Source organism: Megalobrama amblycephala, linkage group LG16 (assembly GCF_018812025.1).
Source record: "Megalobrama amblycephala isolate DHTTF-2021 linkage group LG16, ASM1881202v1, whole genome shotgun sequence".
NCBI lineage: Eukaryota > Metazoa > Chordata > Actinopteri > Cypriniformes > Xenocyprididae > Megalobrama > Megalobrama amblycephala.
Window position 1 is genome coordinate 29,637,971 of NC_063059.1, and position 23,418 is coordinate 29,661,388.

Here is a 23,418-nt window from a genome sequence, read left to right on the forward strand (position 1 = left end):
TATATTTCATGCTGTGAAATGAGATGTGTTTTGTGTTTACTATAAATAGACAAAGAGGGAATGAGTGATGGCAGAATCTTCATCAGCATCACCAAAACCAGCTGAGACCAGAAGGAGTCTGGATGCACCTCCTTTATGTCAGTAGGCCTAAATAAAGAAAGAATATTAAAAATGTGAAATGTGTTATAAAACCACATCAGATGATATTTTTCTTGCATGATATATTACAGTTTATCTCAATTGATTTGACACATTTGACACCCTTAAAAGAACTCTACATCATGACCATATCTGAACATTCTGGGAAGATTACCAGGTGACAGATTACACCGCTAGAAATTGTACGTTCCCAGAACATTCTCAGAACATCCACCGGTATTAAGGATGCCGTCTAGTAACGTTCCCAGAACGTTCAGAGACGGTCACAATGTGGAGTTCTTTTAAGGGTTGGGGAACGTTTTTTGATGGACCTTCAGAGAACATTCAAGGTCTTCTGGGAATGTTTAGGGGACTACTATGGGACATTCTGTTAACTTTCCAAATGTCCTCTTTGTAATGTTCTCGGGTGACCATAGAATAACCAAAATAGAACGCCCCCCTAAACTCATATCGGGAACCTTGAACTGCAGCACTTTCATTACCAAAAGAGGAAGAATGTCCTGAATGTTCTGTAAAGGTTCGGAACTTTCGTCACCTTTAGAGAAATTTTAGGGAACGTTGTGCAAGGTCTTGAGAACGTCGCCTTCTACGTGGGTGTTTTATAGAAAATAATAACGTTTGAAGTCACCGTTATGGAGGTGAGTGTTTGCTTTAGATGGGCTCTTGATTCTTGATGTTTTAACATTAGATTTTCTGTGGCTGCTTTAACTGTGTTTCTAAAACATGCTTGTTACAGCAAAAAAAAATGCAAGAGGAATTTTGATCAGATGAATTGGGTTATTTAATGATGGTGATTCACTCTTCAGACTAAACTCTGAGGGTCAACTGTTAGTTTTGCATTAATTAATTTTTTTTCTTTTTTTTTTTATTCCTTATACAGACAGAGCAGTGAGCAGTGTCTTTCAGACTTACACAGAATCAGCGTATGAACCTCAACAATGGTGACACTAAACAAAAATATTTTTGTGACTTTAGTAGCTTGTTTTGAGATGCTCAGAGTTAATCTTTTTATATGAAAAATTTGTCACCATCGTTGAGGATCATACACAGAATCTTGATGTCTGTGTGAGTCTACATGATGCTGTGTGAATAATTTCTGCACAATGATAAAAACTTCAAAAAGAGCACATATTACACTTAAGTCACCAAAAATGAGCAACCAAATCCATTTGATCAGATTTTTTTTTCTCACTTTTCTCACCACTAAAACAATTAGAGTAAAGTTAAATTGTCAAGGGTCAGAAGCCTAACAGAAGCCTAAAACAAGCGCTTACCTCCATAACGGTTACTTCAAACTTTATTATTTTCAATAAAACATCAAGACCTCATTAAGAAGTTTTGAATGAAAGAAATAAAGTCAGAGTGGTTTGTAATAAGTGAAGATGCAGAGATCTAGAGAGATCTGTTAGTGTTTAATATTCTGTTTCTGTTATCTGAGTTTTGTGAGGTTATCATTGTGCTGGAGAGTAGAGCCTGTGCTTCAGTCAGTGATGATCCAGAAACACTGATGTTCTGCTGCATGTTGCTTTATTTAAAGATTGCAGTAACTGTGTAGTTGCTGATGCAGTGATACAGCAGTTCCATTAGCTCATGCATGTGCTGTTATCAGCTAATGACTTAGTGCAAGTGATTTGCGTTTTAAAGAAAATTTTTCATAATAATAAATCAGGAAATACTTGTGAAGTGCTTTTTTTTTTGTAAGCTATTTAAGAAAAAATAGTTTTTGTTTGATATCAGTTTGAGGCTAATTGAAAACATACCAAGTGCATTTGATTGACAAATTCCAGAGTTTTGTTTGTTGTGTTTGGACAAATGGTACATAAATGTTTGGGAATAGTGTAAAACCAATAAAAAAGCTGTGATCATTTTTTCCTGATTTATTAAAGTTTTGGTTGGATGTATTAAAGCTGCAGTCCACGATTTTTCCTCTTTGTCACCATCTCTTGTTTGAAACCTGCAATTGTTTCAATTGCAATTGTCTGCAACCTTGCTGTCAGTCACCGCACCGGTGTGGATACTGTACTTCAGAATCACAGATTCTTGAAAGTATGACCAATATAAGAATTTTCACTGGAAAATATCAGCTGAACAAGTAACATGTCTGCCACTTTTGTTCTGACCAACTGAGGAAAAAAGCATTAGGCCTACAATAAATCGCGCTGCTAATGATGATTAAATCTAACGATCGCTTAGCTCGGATCACGCCAAACCGTGCAAATTATTATTACTGTTATACTTTGTTCTCAAATCATTAATGTTAACAACATCAGCATTGCGTGACTGTGTATTTAGTGTATATTAGAGTTACCTGTAGATTTCAATTTCTGTAGCCACTCAACAGTCCAAAGTCTTTTGCTTTTTGACAATTGGTGAATCTCCAGTTGTCACTGATGATTGTCATTTGGACCTTTCTGGATTACAATCCGCCATCAAAATAATAAGTTTAATTATTTCAGCTGCTGTGAGAAAAGGCTATAAATGTGCCGCTACCAGCGACATCCTCACGTGATAAAACCGACTAGCCTGGACGTGACTCTTTCCTTTCTGTTTACGGACGTGACGTAATGACGCACAGACGAACTGCTGCATGCTCGAATTTCCCGTGGAAATCCACCATGTCGCTCTTATTATAAAATATTATTACAAGCTTACCGTTGTGAATCGAGATAAGATAATGAGATAGTTTTGAACACTGGCTGGTTATGTACTTGCTCAAAAATTTATTTTTTATTATTTTTAACCAAAAAAGTTACGGACTGCAGCTTTAACTATTATGAAAACATTTGAGACCTTTGTGCGTAGTGTTTGAGAAAATTATTCACATGATTTGCAATTCGTGTGAAATGAATGAAAACGTACAAACTGTTTAGGACACAAAGTGTTCAGATCACTGTGTTAACCCTATTGAGAACAGTGATTTGAGTTTGGAGAAATGTGTCCAATCAATTGAGAAAAACTGTAAATGCTGATTGTTGATTTGCTTTTAATTTATAAATCAGTAAATGATAAATGGTGTTTTTCCATATTTGTCTTCAGCTCTGTCACAGGAGCTCCAGTGTTCGATCTGTCTGGATGTGTTCACTGATCCAGTCAGCACTCCATGTGGACACAACTTCTGTAAAAGCTGCCTGAACCAGTGCTGGGACAACAGTCAGATCTACAAATGTCCATTATGTAAAGATCCATTCAGCAAAAGACCCGACCTCAAGATCAACACAGCGCTTAGAGAGGTTGTGCTGCTCTTTAAAGGAAACTCTGGCCAGAGTAAATCTGAGGTTCTCTGTGACATCTGTGATGATATAAAGATGAAAGCCCTGAAGATGTGTCTGGAGTGTCAGATCTCATACTGTCAAACTCACCTGGAGCCTCATCAGAGAGTCCCAAATTTAAAGAAACACAAACTGATCGATCCTGTGGAGAAACTTGAGGACTATATCTGTCAGAAACATGAGAAACCTCTGGAGCTGTTCTGTAGAGATGATCAGACATGTGTGTGTTTGAACTGCGCTATGAACGACCACAAGAATCACAACACTGTTTCTGTAGAAGAGGAGAGCCGAGAGAGGAAGGTATCAATAAAATGACTGTATGATCTAATATCACGTCTTTGCATCACAAGTTTTGCAGTGCACCGTCCAGTCTAAACAGAATATGACTGTTGCATTATTTCATTTAACTTAATTGTCACTGTAGTTTCAGAAAAAATTGTCCAGTGAATGGCGATAAACGTTACATTTTAAGGTTAATGCTCTATTGAATTTGAAACAAATAAAACATCCTAAAGCTAACTTATATTGTGAGCAAAAGCAAATGAGATATAAAAAAAATACACACACGCACAGCTGCTGAAACAAGCATGCTAATTTAACATGCTTCTATGACGCTTAGTGCTCATATTGGTGTCGTGTGTTACAGGACTAACTCAATTACTCAACATGACAAGTGTTGTATGTTATGTTATGCAATTTTTAAAATGTGTTAGCTTACAAGTCATGCACTAGGTAAAGGTGATTTTAAGTTCATGATAGTGTTGTGTATCAGCATGAGTAGCAAGGCTTTATTGTTTGTCTCTGTGTAATCATTAAAGGAAAAGGAAGTTGTTGGAGTTTGCACTATAGTGTTAATTATAGCTGAAAACTGTAGTGAATTTTATACACACCCAGGTTGTAAATATAATATTTAATGATACATTTTAGCTGGATTGAGTGGAGACTGTTCATTGTCTGTGTGTCCTGTTCTGTCTGTAGCCTCAGCTGATGAAGATGCAGGCAGATGTGCAGCAGATGATCCAGGACAGAATGAAGAGGATTGAAGACCTCAAACACTCAGAAGAACTCAGAAAGGTGAGTCTATATTGATGGTTTACCTTTGGTAAAGAAGCAAAATTGTGTCTGCTTGTTTCCAAAAAAAAAAAAAAAAAAAAAGGTGATGGGTCTGTAAACCTCAGAAAAAACAATGAAAAAAGTGTGATAAAAATGTGATCCGTATGATTTGTGTATATGATAGCTTTTCATGAGGCACAGACTCAAATTAAAGGTGCCCTAGATTCAAAAATTGAATTTACCTCGGCATAGTTAAGTAACAAGAGTTCAGTGCATGGAAAAGACATACAGTGAGTCTCAAACTCCATTGTTTCCTCCTTCTTATATAAATCTCATTTGTTTAAAAGACCTCCGAAGAACAGGCGAATCTCAACATAACACGTAACAGTCGGGGTGTACGCCCCCAATATTTGCATATGCCAGCCCATGTTCCCAACATTATGAAAGGCATTAGACAAGGGCAACCAGTATTAACGTCTGGATGTGCACAGCTGAATCAACAGACTAGGTAAGCAAGCAAGAACAATAGCAAAAAATGGCAGATGGAGCAATAATAACTGACATGATTCATGATAACATGATATTTTTAGTGATATTTGTAAATTGTCTTTCTAAATGTTTCATTAGCATGTTGCTAATGTACTGTTAAATGTGGTTAAAGTTACCATCATTTATTACTGTATTCACGGAGACAAGAGAGCCGTCGCTATTTTCATTATTAAACACTTGCAGTCTGTATAATGCATAAACACAACTTCACATTCTTTATAAATCTCTCCAACAGTGTAGCATTAGCCGTTAGCCACGGAGCACAGCCTCAAACTCAGAATCAGTTGTAAACAAATTCAGAATCAATGTAAACATCAAAATAAACACTGTACTTACACGATTAGACATGCTGCACGACGAACACTTTGTAAAGATCCATTTTGAGGGTTATATTAGCTGTTTGAACTTTTTTTATGTTGTTTAAGGCAAGCGCAAGCTCTTGGGGCGTGGAGCACGAGATTTAAAGGGCCACACACCCTGAATCGGCTCATTTCTAATTATGCCCCAAAATAGGCAGTTAAAAAAATGAATTAAAAAAATCTATGGGGTATTTTGAGCTGAAACTTCACAGACACATTTAGGGGACACCTTAGACTTACATTACATCTTTTAAAAAAAAGTTCTAGGGCACCTTTAAGTCAAAATTTCCTATATGTCCCATCAAAGGTTTGGTATGGTTCTCACGCATGGTTTCGGAAAACTTCAAATATAGTGCACCAGTTATTTGACACTTACAGTAAATGACGATTAAATTGCCAATTTTGGGTGAGCTATTTTAAAAAAATATAACATAGAATTTGGTCAATCGTGAATCAGGAAACGTCAGAGAAAGAGAAAGCAGAGAGTATTGAGCTCTTCACCGATCTGATCCGCTCCATTGAGAGATGTCAGTCTGAGCTGCTGGAGATGATGGAGCAGAAGCAGAAAGCAGCAGAGAAGCAGGCTGAAGAGCTCATTAAAGAGCTGGAGCAGGAGATCACTGAGCTAAAGAGGAGAGACACTGAGCTGGAGCAGCTCTCACACACTGAGGATCACCTGCACCTCCTACAGGTCAGTGGAGCTCCTTCTGTCTGCTCACATCACAGCACAACACTCCCCATGCTGAGGGATTTCTGCTCTCTCCTGCTGTAGATTTACCCGTCCCTGAGCAGACCTGCACACACCAGCAGCTGCACTGAGATCAGTCTTAGTGACACTCATGAGAGTGTGGAGACTATGAAGAAAGCTTGGATTCAGCTGAAGGAGACTCTAAATGAGAAACTCAGCAAAACTAGTAGGGGAATAGATGAGAAACTCAACAAAACGGGTAGGGGAATATCAATACCTTTACATAATGTTATATTTTCTTTTTTACAAAAATTTTGTTCAATATCTACCTGTACATTAAGGAAGACAATAGTCCTAAACATGCAATATACCCTCACAAAGAAAGGGACCTAGTGTCAGAGAATCTATTTGTTTGTAAAATTCTACAGTATTGGCTATATTATGTGACATGTAGTTTATCTTTGATTGTTTCAGCTATTAGTAAGTTAATATTAATAGTGTTGTACACAAAATTATTTTCATCCTAAACCTACTTGTCTACCATAATGTGCCTCATAATCTTTTACTGTCTTTTGTCTCCACAGTTAAGAAGACAATGCAACAATATGCAGGTACAATGGTCAATGACCAATAATAGTGTTCAAAAAAAAAAAAAATTGTTTTTACAATTTTCAAGAAAAGTTTCAATTTGTGGTGTCACCATTAAGTAAAAATAACATTGAATATGTGTGAGCATCAGAGGTGGGAGGTCCAGGGGTCAGAGAGTAAAAGTCCTGCCATATTTTTATTCCACCCACTGAAGCATTAATGAGATAAATAAGTGTTTAATTGAGTGATGATTGACCATTATTGAAGACACCTGATGATAACAAGCAGAATCACCAAAGGAGAAAAATCACAATTTTTAAGTTACCATCATCGAGGTCAGGGTTTGTTTTAGTTGAGCTCTTGACCCTTGACTTTTTAATGTTACGTTTTGTTTTGGGCTGTTTTAACTGCTTTAAAACCAACCAGACAAGCAAAGTTAAAAGATGTAAAAAGGTGTTGGTTATGTTTTCACATAATCATTATTTGGTCTGAGTCACAGAAACTCATTTAGAGCCTAATCTTACATAGATTTACATTATTGATTACAGCAGCACTGTGATTTTACAGCAGAAAATCAACTTTAGCAATACATTACTTTTTTTTTGAAAGTTGTCCTTATCACAAAAAAAAGATTTATTTTAGGCACACACAGACATCAAGAATCAGCGTATGAATCTCAACAACGGTGACAAGCAAAATATTCTGATAAACAGATCAACTCTGATCATTAGAAAACAAGCTACTAAAAAGTCACAGAAAAACAGCAAAATTTAAAGAGTGAGAATAAAGAAAATTACTAAGACAATTCAGCTCATAATTTATTCATGCAGCAATGCATGATGGGAGGCATGGATGAATTTTGATTGGTGGCACCCAGAATGCATTGCAACATGCTTTATTACTCTCACCATTGTTGAGATTCACAGACTGATTCTTGATGACTGTGTGTTTAAATGAAACTATTTTTTAAAATTAGAACTTCAAAAAAAGATATTTTTGTATTGTAAAAGTTGATCTTCTACTGTAAAATCACAGTGCTGCTGTAATCAATAATGTAAATCTAACTAAGATTGGGCTCTAAATGAGATCAGTGATTCAGATCAAATAATGATGATTATGTGAAAACATAACCAACACCACCTGATTATCTGTTAACTTTGCTTGTCTGGTTGGTTTTAATGAAGTTAAAACTGCCCAACCAAAATCTAACATTAAAAAGTCAAGGGTCGAGAGCTCAACTAAAACAAACCCTGACCTCGATGATGGTAACTTAAAAATTATGATTTTCTCCTTTGGTGATTCTGCTTGTTAACTTCAGGTGTCTTCAATAATGGTCAATCATCACTCAATTAAACACTTATTTATCTCATTAATGCTTCAGTGGGTGGAATAAAAACATGGCAGGACTTTTACTCTCTGACCCCTGGACTTCCCACCGATGGTGAGCATACACATATGAACCACTATTGTTTTAATCAGATATTTTTCTTAAACCTTATTTTTTAAAACAAATATGACATTATTAATTTATATGTATCATATTTTTGGGGAGTCACACCACATAACATTTTGCAGCCCAAACTTTGCCTTGTAAGGTCAAATTTTATCACAATATTTGTTGAAATTCATATGCCAAAGTCTGTATAATATTTTAAACGCATGAAAATGTTGTAAGCTGCGATTCATATATTATCTCTCTTTCAGTGGATGTGACTCTGGATCCTGACACATCTCATCCACATCTCTTCCTGTCTGATGACAGAAAACAAGTGGAATATAGAGACACTAAGCTTGAACTCCCTGACAACCCAGAGAGGTTTGATTATTGTCCCTGTGTCCTGGCAAAAGAGGGATTCAGCTCAGGAAGATTTTATTTTGAGGTGCAGGTAAAGGGAAAGACGGATTGGGATTTAGGAGTGGTCAGGGAATCCATTAACAGGAAAGGAATGATCACAGCAGCTCCAGAGGCTGGATACTGGATAATAGTTCTGAGTAATGACAATCAGTATCTTGCATTAGAGTCTCCTCCTGCCACTTTGTCTCTGAGAGTGAAGCCTCAGGTAGTGGGTGTGTTTGTGGATTATGAGGAGGGGAAGGTCTCCTTTCATGACGTGGAGTCTAGAACTGTCATTCATTCTTTTACTGGTCAGTCTTTCACTGAAAAACTCTACCCATACTTTAGCCCTAATATTAAAAAAGAAGGTAGAAATGTAGCACCACTGATCATCAGATCAGTGAATGAATGTACATCCCAAATTTGAAAATAAGGCTACGTTCACACTGTCAGTCCAATTCTGATTATGTGTGTATTCAATTGGAATCTGATCTAAAATCATTGACAGTCAAGGCTACCAACCCTTACCACACCTGTTGGTAACCCTCTTAAAATATTTAACCTAATTTGCTTCAATATATGAGCTATTATATTCTGGTTTGAAATTTAGTTTTCTTGGAAAGAAAGACTATTTTCTGTGTTTGAGTGTGCAAAGTGTAGTAAATTGCAATTGCACTACAAACTAGTGTGTTTATTAGTATGTTAATAAATTAAAATAATTTGAAAATAAATAGGCCCTACCAGTTTACAACATCCAGCAGCACAATAAACCGTAATAACTTGAGACCACTTTGCACATTCAAGTTTAAAATGGCCACACCTGCTCTTACACTATACGTTAAAAATAAGATGGAAAGATTTTTTTATATAGGCTATAATTTCCGTGGGTCTAGTCTTTGCATCTGATGTTTGAAGTTTGAATCAAGTCTCCTCAGTTGGAGTAGAATTGGATAGGTGGCGCTGTCACAAAAAAAAAAAAAAACTAGGGTCCTAGAAATGCAGCCCTGAAACTGAAGCCTCTGGTATTGCAGGAATATATTATTGTCATTTTCTGCAAAACAGCCTTGTTTCTGCAGCGACTTTCAGGATGTTTCCTATAACAAAGTCTGACTGAAAGTCTGACTCAGACTGAAACAGATTTCCAGAAATGTGATTTGAATAAGATATCAAAACACATATATGTTGCTCGAAACGGATTTGTAAAAATCGCATTTCATGTGAATTTTTTGTCACATTTGCTAAATCTGATCGGATTTCAATTGGATATGCACAAAAATGGACGTACAGTCTGAGTTAGTGCCACAATATGAATACTTGCTGTTTTTAAATGATGGGATATGTCATCATTACATTTTGTCCTTTAGTTTTGTTTTTCAGCATTAAAAACCTGCTTTTCACACACACACACACACACACACACAGAAATGTTTGCTCAAGCCATCTGCTCTTATGTAATGCATCTATATGTAAATAGTTTTTTTTAGCACTTTGTACATTTCTTTAATCAACATCATAATAAAATTCATAAAGTATCATAAACACTTGACCCAATTTAATAACCTTAAGCATCTGTATACTGTCACATATATGTTCTGTTTTGTTTTAGTTCCCTTTATCATACCTGTTTCCTTTGTTCTCATCTTCCCATCACGAGTTGGTTTCCTTGCTTACTGATTGTTGTCTAGGTTATAGTTGTTTTGCTAAGCTTTCTCCTGCGATCTCCTGCATGTTCTTTTGTTGGATTTTTGATTAATGACTGTTTTTGTTAAATTCTCCATCATGGTGCTTTAACTACAGCCACAGTGTGTGACATAAACAATACTTAATTCAGCGTAAAGGCAACTTTTTCATGCTAAGACCCTAAAGAATTTATTCTAGACTCTAGAGACTCACCAAAATGTTTTTGGAGTGACATATGAGAGAAAAAAAATGCATTTCTTTTCTTTTAGGTAACATTTTATTTTCTTATTACACTTGATAGGGCTATAGCTTATAAAAATTAGGATAATGGTCAAAAAAGACAAGCTATACTTAATTATACTGCAGTACTGATGTATTGAAACTTATTGTTTGATAAATGAGTCATATGTTGATACAGAAACTGCTCTGAAATATCTTGACTGAACTCTCCAAAATGTATCAAACCATTTAAGCCCCCAAATTCAAAATTCATTTAAAGGTGCCCTAGATTATGTTTTTAAAAGATGTAATATAAGTCTAAGGTGTCCCCTGAATGTGTCTGTGAAGTTTCAGCTCAAAATACCCCATAGATTTTTTTTTTTATTAATTTTTTTAACTGCCTATTTTGGGGCATCATTATAAACGCGCCGAGTTATGCTGTGGCCCCTTTAAAGCCTGCGCTCTCCGCCCACAGAGCTCGCGCTTGCCTTAAACAGTGCCTTAACAAAGTTCACACAGCTAATATAACCCTCAAAATGGATCTTTACAAAGTGTTCGTCATGCATGCGTCGGATTATGTGAGTATTGTATACTGTTATATTGTTTACATTGATTCTGAATGAGTTTGAGGCTATGCTCCGTGGCTAAAGCTAACATTACACACTGTTGGAGAGATTTATAAAGAATGAAGTTGTGTTTATGAATTATACAGACTGCAAGTGTTTAAAAATGAAAATAGCGACGGCTCTTGTCTCCGTGAATACAGTAAGAAACGATGGTAACTTTAACCACATTTAACAGTACATTAGCAACATGCTAACAAAACATTTAGAAAGACAATTTACAAATATCACTAAAAATATCATGATATCATGGATCATGTCAGTTATTATTGCTCCATCTGCCATTTTTCGCTATTGTTCTTGCTTGCTTACCTAGTCTGATGATTTGGTTGTGCACAGATCCAAACGTTAATACCTGGCTGCCCTTGTCTAATGCCTTTTATAATGTTGGGAACATGGGCTGGCATATGCAAGTATTGGGGGCGTACACTGTTACGTAACATTCGGTGTTATGTTGAGATTCGCCTGTTCTTCGGAGGTCTTTTAAACAAATGAGATTTATATAAGGAGGAAACAATGGAGTTTGAGACTCACTGTATGTCATTTCCATGTACTGAACTCTTGTTATTTAACTATGCCAAGATAAATTCAATTTTTCATTCGAGGGCACCTTTAAAGACTATAGAGTTATTTGTTCGTGAATCGGAATCGGTTGCTTTAGGCCTATATGCTTGTTTTTGCATGTAGCGCAAGAAGTGGTGCTGCTGAAAAGCCATGAAGGAAACAATGTAGTGATTTGCGACACATTTGTGGTGAGTCATGTTAAACCTGTAAATACAAGTTAGGCCCACCAAATAACTTTTTAATTGAATTTAAGAATTGAACTTATATTTTTCATATGGAGGAGTTTTTCTACAGGTGCTACAATCTAACATTCACGACAAAGGTAATTCTATTCAGTTCCATGACAAAAGATGAGAGGGGCTATGACATCACGGCAGGTGAGTAATGCTGCCTTTAATGCTATCGGAAATTTTACAATTCCCACTTCTGAAGTCGTGATTACAAGCTCATCACGTTCATGTTTTGAAATGGGAGGGCATTCACGTGCAATTTTTACCATGGAAAATCGTATTTACGATAATTGTGTGAAGGCAGCATCCGATTTTCCAAATAGGAAAATCTCTTGGTTTTATTAGTAAAATGTTCTCAAATTTTTCTATACAACACTGAACCACAATTTTATTAATAAAATATACACACTATTTTTAATTTTCATTTTTATTTTTTAATGAAAATTACAAGACCGATGATTCATTTTCTTTCACAACTGAAGTGTTAGACAAAATAATGGCACTAATATTTTCAACACAGACTGTTCTCATTGAACATTAATAACCTAACATTGATAACTGACGTGAGTGAGATAGACCTCCAAATCAGAGACACCAAATGTAACTTTTTCCCCAGTTTTCATTTACAACCCTTTCTCCAGAAGCTGTGAAGTGTCAGGTGTGTGGCACAGGACACACCGCTGGCTCAGGTGAGGGTGGTGCTAAGCAGCCTTTATCCTATCAGTGAAAGGGGGATATCTTTGGAGATGTTTAGCCCTACAAAGGGCTGGTTCAGGCAGTCAGGATAGGCCCCATGACCCCCTTGGTAAAACAACGGGTTCATTCTTTGCTCCGCTGCTGACCTCATTGTCTCTTTGTGAAGTGAAAATCCAGAGTTGCATTCTGCTCAATGGTCAGACAGCTGCTGGTGTGAAGCATCTCTGCTGTGATGGAGGTGAGTGGATGAGAGAGAGTCCGAGCAGCTGCCGCCAGGAAACCCCTGGATTCAAACAACCAAAACATGGTGAGTCCTAGTGTACTGAAATTCAGAGGCATATCTTTATTCTCTTATTATGTTTGGAAAGATGCTGTTTTTTTGGTCAGTCAGTAAGAGATTGTGTAATATCAGTTAGATTTTAGCAATAGTAAAGCTGAAAGTCTTTCTAAAATGTGTTTTTCTTCTCAACAAATAACCTGTTGGTGCTTTTTCTTTATGTAGAAAATCAAGTTTTATTATAACTTATAAAAATATATAAAATATATACATTTGTTTGTTTACTACTTAAAATAACTTTATTTTACAGTGAATTAAGCTAATTTAGTGATGTTGGATAGTGTTACATAACATTACTGATTTAAATACTGCTACCTAGAGAAACTAATTTTAAGTTATTTCATATATATGCTGTATACGCTGAAAAAATCTATACTTCATAATGTCATCATTGCATTGCTGCTATTCTTTTTTTTCTGTAACACGTGACCACTTAAATGTAAACAATTGATTTGATGATCACAAAATCAGCACACTAAATCAGAAAACATTTGCATGTAATGTGATCCTTGATCATTTATACTTTAAACTGTGCGCTATTTTCTGAAATACTGTAGTTTATAATATACAGTATACAGTATATGCAAAAAAAAGAAAATATTAAAACTGAAACATTTTCACATGACTTACAGTTAGTCACAAAAAATGTCTATCGTTTTTCCAAAAGCTGAGATTGATGAAATGTTGCATTACGTTGTGGGAAACAGAACTCTAGTTTTGACTAGATTTGTTTTGTTTGTTTGTTTTTAGCTTTTGTACAATGCAGCTTTTGACAAAGTATGTCATCAGAATTTCCTTTGAATTTAGAAAAGCAGTACAAACAGGGGTTTTATTCTGAACACAAGTCAATAGTGGTTCATTTACTTTGGTGTATTTATGACACCAGATCTCTTTTATGTCTTATTGTTATGGATATGACACTGGGATTGATCGTATCTTACAGAGTCTCAGTAGAGATGCTGTGGCAGTGATTGAGAATCCTGTGGTGGTCAGACAATCTTTCCATACAGAGCATCTGCAGGTGGACAGGGTTGAGACGGGACAGAACAATCCCACCTGGCTCAGAGAACTGCAGTTTCTCCATCCAGGCAAGTCTTTTACTAACACACACCTGAGTAGACATCTGTTCCTTTAAAAACATTTGCAACGGTCATTTAAAAAAAAATCTTCTTCACAGAATCATATAACTGCATGGTTTTCAGCTTTTTGGGCATCCCATGAGCGTTTATTGCTATTATTTCATTCAGTGTCCGGCAAAGTGTCGGCCCATAAACTGGTGAGAGTGTTTGCAGCTCTGTGTGTACTGTGTCTGCTGGGAGGTGTTGTCATTGGAGTTTGGTTCATAGGTAAGAAGTTCAATTATTGAAAAGCTTTAGTCACATTTTGCGTAATCAAATGAAATATTTAATGTATTTGTCCAGTGAAAATTCTCTTAAGGCCTAATTCAGCTCAGAGCCCTGCAAGCCTGGGAGACGCCAAAGACACGTCCTTCTGCAATGTAACCGAGGACATCTCTGTGACAGACCCCAGGAAAGGTATTTGTCCCAAGCCTTTGTGTGCAAACTCTGTAAAAACAACAGACCCACACAGCAGGTAAACAGCAGAGTGGACATTCATCCAAACTCACTGGCATTACAAACAATGTGACATAATGCCCAGTGAAAGCTGTAACAAACACATAAACAAGAGAAGCAAACTAAAGGGAGAGAAAGTGAAAAATAAATAACCGGTGTTTTAACTAAATGAAAGAAGTGACGTTACTAACTTTGAGTACTTTTTCAGTAGAGTAACAGTTTTCAACATAGTGTAACTTTTACGGTATGCTTTTTGAAAACGTTATACTGCTGTTTGTAATCTCTGAGCTAATGAAATAGTCAAACATGGCTAAATAGTCCTTTATCTTATATGTAACAATGGAAATTCTGATTCATTCTAGTAAATCATTAATTTTAAACTGTCCTCTTCCTGATTTCCTCATACAGCCTTGAAAAGTCTGATTCATTTGTGAATCGGTTCATCTTTAATAGTAGGCTACCCTCATAATTAGCGATGGAAAGTCTGATTCATTGTGAATCTTTCATCCTAAATTCACCTCCCTCATATGAAAGCCCTGAAAATTCTGATGAATTCTAGTGAATTGGTTCATTTTAAACAGCACTCCTATAAATAGTGAAGGAAAGTCCTAAATTGCTCTCTCCTTTAAATGAAAATGTGATTAATTCTAATGAATCTTTCCTCCTAAACAATACTCTGTAGCAAGCAGTCTTGGGGGTAACGCATTTCAAGTAGCATGAGTTATGTAATCAGATTACTTTTTTCAAGTAACTTGTAAAGTAATGCTTTACTTTTAAATTTATAACAAAATATCTAAGTTCCCTTTCAGTCGGTCACGTTCGAAGTACTTCAGAAGTGAACCGACGAATTGGAATCTCATGCGTTATCCCAATTCGTCGGTTCACTTCTGACGTACGTCGCCATTCCCTGAACGAGGGTTACAGACGTTACTTTTTCAAACAAGTAACGCAAGTTGCTTTGTTTTTCCATTTTTTTTTATGACATCTCTTCTGTCCCTATGTTGGAAGAAATCGGGAGTAAGGTGCATATACTTTATGTATTTATTGTTACTTTATTAACAAAAAAATTAGTTTTATGATTATAGTTTTAGTTTTAGTTAACTATAATAACCCTGATAGGGTTGCTGTGGATGGTTATTTGCAGTGTTGCCATGTCTGCGGTTTTCCCGTGTAATTGGGCTACTTTTACACTGTTGCTAGGGGTTGATTTTCATGTCCGCGGGTTAAATCGACCCCAAATGACGTGATATTTAGCCCCTGGAATGCGAATTTTTTTCAGGGGATCCCCGCCAAAAACGCAAATTTTACCCTCGGAACGCAATTTTTACCGTGGGATGCCCCTTGAAATGTGATTGAGCTAGTTTTGGGCTAGTTTTGAGGAGCTATTGAATGGGTTTTGGTATGAAAACCTGGCAACCCTGGTTATTTGTGTCTGGAGTGCTTTAGATAGAGAAGAAAAGAATCGAAAATAAATATCCTCATGCTTGCTGCTCAATTGTTTATTATGTTTGTGTTTTCAGTCGGTTATGTAAATGATGGTGTTTTTGTTGTATTTAATATAAATGTACGTGATGCACCCGAATGAGGTTACTTTGTTGTTTTTGTGCCAGCAAAATATGACAATTTCAACATAATTTTTATTTTTAAATATATCCTTAAAACAAATTCAATTAAAATATCATATCTCATGACAGCAATCCCATCCGCAGCACTACAGTTTGTTGTTTTAGAAGTGATTTTGACTGAATGGGGCTCAGTGTTTTACAGGATCAGTGTCGAGAACTCTCTTCTGGAGATCCAGCTGGAGAAGCTACAGACGTGGCTGCCCGTATGTTACGAGAGGTGGAACTCTTCTCTGGGAACGCTCGTTTGTCGACAGCTGGGCTATCTGAGGTGAGCATGCTGACAGCTCGATCATACACACACACTTTCAGCTCTCAGCACCTTTCACTTGAGAACCAGCTGTGGCTGTTTTCTGTAGGTCAACCATTCAAAGAGTGACAGCAGTGCTGAAATGTACTTTGAAGTCAGTTCTAATTCAAAGCATGACGTGTGCTGAATACAGGCATTTCCAAGAATATTAAAGAGAAAATGAAAATTCTGTCATCATTATCTCACCTTCATGTCACTCCAAAGCTGTAGGACTTTATTTCTACTGTGGAACTCAATTGAAGATATTTTGCCGAATCTTAAACCTGTTTTAATGAAAGTTAAAAGTGTTATATAATATAATGTTAAATAATGAAAAGGTACAATGGAAGTGCCGTAAGGCAGAGCATATGATATGCATAAGTGTAAACATGACCTGATGGCTACGGTCAGAAAGACATTTGGATTGACATTAGATGATGTTTTATTAATTTATTTTAGTAATGGATTTTTTTGAGCAAGTGTGGCAACATCTGAGTTTTGTCAAACAACCTCATCTTTCAGATTATCAAAGCACAAAGGGGTGAATCTGACTGATATTGGTCCGAACTACACAGATGGATTTGTCCAAATCGCCTCAGAACACCAAAGCAATTTGGAGAGTTTATGGCGTTTCAGGTAATCAAGAAGTCATTTTAACAGACACGAGTCCCCAAAACAACAGCTGTCACAAGTTTAGATTTTCTTTTTTCTTTTTTACTCTAGAGGAAGCTGTAGTACAGGAAAGGTTATAGCATTGAAATGTTTTGGTGAGTTTTAACTTAATACCGCATTTAAGTCTGAAATAATACTTACTATCCACATATGTTGTCTGTCTGAGCGCACAAAATTTGCTGCATTATAGAGTGCGGGACCAGAGCAAAGTTACCTAGGATTATTGGAGGTGTGGAAGCTACTTTGGGCAGATGGCCCTGGCAAGTGAGTCTCTACTACAGTAATCGCCACATATGCGGAGGATCCATCATCACCAACCAGTGGATAGTTACAGCTGCTCATTGTGTCCATAAGTAAGATTCTACATTTACATAAAATCGTCATGAAATGGAAGTTGCAGTAGTTCTTCCCTATTGTGACGTATATCCAGTGTTGGGGAAAGTTACTTTAAAGTAACTTAATTAAGTAATGCATTACAATATTGTGTTACTCCCTAAAAAAGTAACTAATTGCATTAATTAGTTACTTTTTATGAAAAGTAATGTGTTACATTACTTTTGTGTTACTTTTTCCTCACCTGAGCTGGGCTTGCTTGTTTGTTTTTTAATAACAACAAAAAAAGTTATATTTTTGGCAAATGTAAATGCCCTTTCACACCAAAAGTGAAATAAGTAAGCCTCAGGCTGAAGGAAATGCATATTTACACCTGTACAGTAGAGGGCGCAGCTCAAACAAACCTTTCAGCTGTGCTGCCATTCTGGATTAAAGAAGAATAGGATACAGAAGGTTCAACACCCATTTCCAAATCTAATCTAAAGTCATTTTTGCTAATTAGTATGGTTTAATTAGTTCATTGAAGGTCAGCAGCAAAGACATTGGCTAATAAATTGAGATTAAATACATAAAGTATATTTATATAGTTAATTATTACAGGTTTGCATAAAATTCTGAGATTGAATTTCACTGTTTTTATTTATTTTGAGGAATACTGAATGTTTTCATGCAAGTGAGATGAGTAAATGCATGTTCACATTTAGCCTAGAACTACAATAACCATTGTTTACAAAGCGCACACGACAGGAGAGCTGTCAATCAACAACTGTGAAAAAGTAACTTAGATATTGATGTAAATTGAAAAGGTAATGCGTTACTTTACTAGTTACTTGAAAAAGTAATCTGATTACGTAACTCAAGTTACTTGTTATGTGTTACCCCCAACACTGCGTATATCTGAGTCAAACGGTTTCTCGAACAAGAAAAATGTAGGACGGGACTTGATTTTGTCCATTGAGAATGGATTGGATGGTTGTGGTTTGCTATTGCTGCACAGGTTGCCCCACCCTCACATCAAGGAAGAGATGTTGCTGGGGAGGGGGAGGGGAAGTTATTTTGATTGATGATTACAAGGGAACATGATTTTTTTTAAAAATAAAAAAATAAAAAATAATGATGTGCATGGATAAATCTCTTATAATAAATACTGCAATATTGCATAAAAAAAGTCAATTTTTCATGGTGACTTTAAGTATGACTTGACTTATTTGGGGTGAATCTCACAAAACCTGTCATAAACCTAAACAAGAAACCCAAAACCAAAAGAAAAAACAGGAAAAGGGTTATAATATTTGGGTTAAGTGTGTTTTTGTGAGACTCGCCCACTGGAACAGTGTACAGTAGTTGTTTACAGTAGTGATGGAATGTGGTGTAGTGAATACAAAAGGTTCAGGATTAAATAGATGACAGGCACTGCAACATAATACATAATGCCAGTAAAGTTTCCAACAGTTAAATGCTGTGCTCTGCAAAGTAATTTATTATAAGCAGATTAAAGGGGGGGATCACACACAGTTTCTGCCAATCTCATGTTAATCTTGAGTACATATAGAGTAACAATGCATCTTTCATATCTATGAAACGTCTTTAGTTTTGTCATATTTATAAAAGATAGATATGCTAAACCGAGTCTTTCCGAAAAAAAGCCGAGATCCTGGAGGTGTGTATGCCGTCAGTGCTGTGGGCGGAGCTAAAGAGTCACAAGCGTGCACAGCTTCTGCGTAGAGATCGCATTCTAGCTGCTACATCATTATAAATAAAAAATGAAGAGAAACGTTTGTGTTGTTTACATTATGCACTTGCGTGCCGATTGCCAACAAAACACAGACATCTGATGAAGCTTTACTCACCGCCCCCGATCTGCAAATCCAGCGCCGAACTGGGACTTGTTTACAAAGTATTCATCACCGAATTCCGGGAACAAACATGCACAACTCCGTTGCTGCCCCGAAAAAAAAAAAAAACTTCATCATCCTCTGTTCCCTTAACGCTGGGTTCTTTGGGAAGCTGAAAAAGGTAATCTTTCCCTCACAACCAAAAACACACTCCTTTGGTGACAGGAGCTGCATCTTATTTCGGAGGCTGCATCCTTCAAAGATCACATTTGAAGGCTCAATATTTCATCAAGGATGTCATATTTAAGAAAAGAAACCATAATAAAATTGACTGATATTCATTGTGAGGTGTAAAATACTGTAATTTCTTTCTTACGTTGCAATCTAATGCTCATTTTTCTTAAATGAGACTGCCTCGATGATGTATGCAGTCTTCAAGGGGTGCAGCCCCTAAATTGGGACACAGCCATTGTTGAAAAATCTCTCGGCTTCTGTATCCCTAACGAAACGCATTGATGGGCGTGCTCTCGCTCTTGCTCTGGGTAATGTGTGTGTGCACGCTTTTCAGGGAGAAGTGCCTATACAAGGAATTCCGTTCTCTTTAGACGTCATACAGGACACACTCGAAAAAAACTTTCCAAATCCTGTACCGGAACCGGAAGTAGTGGATTTGGCACTGAAATACTTGAAACTTTGGCCATGTTTAGCATGAGAATGCAACTCTTTAACAGTGTAAATAAGTCAGAATGCATGAAATAGCATTACACCCCCCCTTTAAGTGTGTATATGATCTGATATGTTTGTTTATTGAAGCTACAGGCTACCTCAAGTGTCCAGTTGGGTGGTTTATGCTGGTATTGTAACCAGTAATTCAGCTAAACTGGCTCAATACCAAGGCTTTGCTGTGGAGAGGATCATCTACAACAAGAATTACAACCATAGGACTCATGACAATGATATCGCTTTGGTGAAATTAAGAACTCCTTTGAACTTCTCAGGTGACCGATACTTTATTAATCACGTCACGTGTATAGTATGTGTTCCACTGCGTGTCATGTATCTCATTAGACCTATTTGCTCTTTCTTTCTTTACACATTTAGACACCATCAGACCTGTGTGTCTACCGCAGTATGACCATGATCTCCCAGGAGGGACCCAGTGCTGGATCTCTGGTTGGGGATATACACAGCCAGATGACGGTACTGTTATTCTTTAAATGCATATTTAAAAGTGTATGCGCATATGTCAAGACCAGGGTTTGCTTGAAAAGCTTTTTTTCTCTCATTAAACACTGAGCAAAGAACTGAGGAACAAAGCAACTTGACTGAGGAACAGAGCAGCAGGATACAATGCTGGGTAACTTAAAGGGTTAGTTCACCCAAAAATGAAAATTCTGTCATTAATTACTCACCCTCATGTCGTTCCACAACTGTAAGACCTTTGTTCATCTTCGGAACACAAATTAAGATATTTTTGATAAAATCTGATGGCTCAGTAAAGCCTGCATCGCCAGCAATCTCACTTTTGCAATGCCCAGAAAGCTACTAAAAACAAATTTAAAACAGTTCATGTGACTACAGTGGTTAAATTTTAATATTATAAAGTGACGAGAATACTTTTTGTGCACCAAAAATGACAAAATAGCGACTTTATTCCACAATATCTAGTGATGGGCGATTTCAAAACACTGCTTCATGAAGCTTAACGAATCATTTGTTTCGAATCAGTGGTTCGGAGCGCGTATCAAACTGTCAAAGTCACATGAACTATTGAAGTTTCAAAACACTTACGACGTAACGAAGCCTCGTTTACTGAAATGTGATTTTGGCACTCTGAACCACTGATTTGAAACAAATGATTCATTAAGCTTCGAAGCTTCATGAAGTATTCTCTTCACTTTATAATATTAAAGCTGAACCACTGTAGTCACATGAACTGTTTTAAATATGTTTTAGTAGCTTTCTGGGCATTGAAAAAGGGAGTGTAATTGCTGGCAATGGAAGCCTCACTGGCTTTTATCAAAAATATCTTAATTTGTGTTCCGAAGATTAAAAAAAGTTCTTACGGATGTTGAACAACATGAGGGTGAGTAATTAATGACTGAATTTTCCTTTTTGGGTGAACTAACCCTTTAAAGGTGCCATCGAACGTTTTTTTACAAGATGTAATATAAGTCTAAGGTGTCCCCTGAATGTGTCTGTGAAGTTTAAGCTCAAAATAGCCCATAGATTTTTTTTAAATAATTTTTTTATCTGCCTATTTTGGGGCATAATTAGAAATGCGCCGATTTAGGGCTGCTGCCCCTTTAATTGCTCCCGCTCTCCGCCCCCCCAGAGCTCTCGACTTTATCATTGCATAAACAAAGTTTACACAGCTAATATAACCCTCAAAATGGATCTTTACAAACTGTTTGTCATGCAGCATATCTAATCGCGTAAGTATAGTATTTATTTGGATGTTTACATTTGATTCTGAACGAGTTTGAGGCTGTGCTCCGTGGCTAACGGCTAATGCTACACTGTTGGAGAGATTTATAAAGAATGAAGTTGTGTTTATGAATTATACAGACTGCAAGTGTTTAAAAATGAAAATAGCGACGGCTCTTGTCTCCGTGAATACAGTAATAAACGATGGTAACTTTAACCACATTTAACAGTTCATTAGCAACATGCTAACGAAACATTTAGAAAGACAATTCACAAATATCACTAAAAATATCATGTTATCATGGATCATGTCGGTTATTATTGCTCCATCTGACATTTTTCGCTGTTGTTCTTGCTTGCTTACCTAGTCTGATGATTCAGCTGTGCACAGATCCAGACGTTAATACTGGCTGCCCTTGTGTAACGCCTCGATCATGGGCTGGCATATGCAAATATTGGGGGCGTACATATTAATGATCCCGACTGTTACGTAACAGTCGGTGTTATGTTGAGATTCGCCTGTTCTTCTGAGGTCTTTTAAACAAATGAGATTTATATAAGAAGGAGGAAACAATGGAGTTTGAGACTCACTGTATGTCATTTCCATGTACTGAACTCGTTATTCAACTATGCCGAGGTAAATTCAATTTTCAATTCGATGGCGCCTTTAAAATTAAACACAATGTGGGCCTCTAGTGGCCAAAACAAGTCCATAATCCTGAAATAAATACTATGTAAGTTCATTTTATGATTTATGAGTGTTTACAGCTGCCATAAGACATTGTACTGTTTATAACTGTAAATTGTCAATTCTTTTTTGAAGTTCATATACCAGAGGTTCTCAAAGAGGCACCTGTACCTTTAATAAGCACAAAGAAATGCAATAGCTCTTGCATGTACAATGGAGATATCACTCCTCGAATGCTCTGTGCAGGATATACCGAGGGGAAAGTAGATGCATGTCAGGTGAGCTCCATGTATGTTACTCAAAATACATGTCATGTGGAGAATGTTTTTTTTTTTCACAAATACATGACATTTATCTAATAAATGTGTGAGAAGACCTTGTAATAAATCTTCATTTTCTAAGGGGGACAGTGGAGGCCCTCTGGTTTGCCAGGATGAAAGTGTCTGGAGGCTGGTTGGTGTTGTTAGCTGGGGAACTGGCTGTGCTGAGCCAAACCATCCAGGGGTTTATACCAAAGTGGCTGAGTTTTTAGGGTGGATATATGAGATTATAGAGGTAAGTAAATGAACAGACAATGGCCCTTGAAAGATATACTCTGCTATTAACTTAATGTTGTGCTCTTGTATCTTGATTCCTGTCCTAGAGCTACTAAAGCCTGATGTTTGATAGTAGAAGAGAAGAGAAGAATATCCTGACCTGTGGCCTTTTATTTTATTTATTATATTTTATGATGTATAAAGCCTCAACATTTACGCAACAAGGTAAAGATTACATTTAGATGTTTGTACATGACATGTTTACTGTTGTGTTACTTAACAAGAAAATTGTGGTTTTAAAATAAATGTTTGATATTTACTACAAAGAACAATGTGAGCTGTCCTGTTCATTTTTCTATTTAAATTAAATTCTTGATTCTAAAAATAGAAAAGAGACACCTTTTTATTGTCAAGCATCACGGAACGTGATTTTTTTTTTTTTTTTTTTTTTTTTTTTTTTTTTTTTGCAAAGGTTATATTATTATTATATTAGATTATATTTTGTTGTTGTGACATGTTTGGAATGCTTAATCACGTGTATTTCTCGTCCAATCACAGTCGCTTGTAGTTACTCAATAAGATTTCTTTCTTTCT

At 36.5% G+C, this 23,418-nt stretch overlaps 2 protein-coding genes across 2 annotated transcripts; both read left to right on the forward strand.

Moving 5' to 3' along the window:
• The first annotated feature begins 3,161 nt into the window (after positions 1 to 3,161).
• On the forward strand, positions 3,162 to 10,002 carry LOC125248268 (E3 ubiquitin-protein ligase TRIM39-like). The gene is made up of 6 exons (XM_048159990.1): positions 3,162 to 3,728; positions 4,407 to 4,502; positions 5,847 to 6,080; positions 6,162 to 6,336; positions 6,662 to 6,688; positions 8,370 to 10,002. The coding sequence occupies exons 1-6, from the start codon at positions 3,162 to 3,164 to the stop codon at positions 8,924 to 8,926; spliced, it is 1,656 nt and encodes a 551-aa protein (XP_048015947.1). The 3' UTR covers positions 8,927 to 10,002.
• A 1,923-nt stretch (positions 10,003 to 11,925) lies between these two features.
• Positions 11,926 to 23,153, forward strand: tmprss5 (transmembrane serine protease 5). Its single transcript, XM_048159991.1, is given in 15 exon segments — positions 11,926 to 11,962; positions 12,525 to 12,796; positions 12,798 to 12,818; positions 13,792 to 13,936; positions 14,096 to 14,194; positions 14,270 to 14,383; positions 16,180 to 16,315; positions 16,856 to 16,969; positions 17,057 to 17,100; positions 17,196 to 17,358; positions 19,987 to 20,171; positions 20,275 to 20,373; positions 22,424 to 22,566; positions 22,691 to 22,843; positions 22,932 to 23,153. Coding segments are annotated over 15 exon segments (1,734 nt in total). The 3' UTR covers positions 22,941 to 23,153.
• Positions 23,154 to 23,418: the final 265 nt, after the last annotated feature.

Excerpts from the sequence above, each read along its gene's own strand:
- LOC125248268 (XM_048159990.1), top strand. The coding sequence starts at position 3,162 with ATGATAAATGGTGTTTTTCCATATTTGTCTTCAGCTCTGTCACAGGAG. Across the intron at positions 3,729-4,406 it reads AGGAGAGCCGAGAGAGGAAG|CCTCAGCTGATGAAGATGCA; the intron begins GTATCAATAAAA and ends TTCTGTCTGTAG. Across the intron at positions 6,081-6,161 it reads ATCACCTGCACCTCCTACAG|ATTTACCCGTCCCTGAGCAG; the intron begins GTCAGTGGAGCT and ends CTCCTGCTGTAG.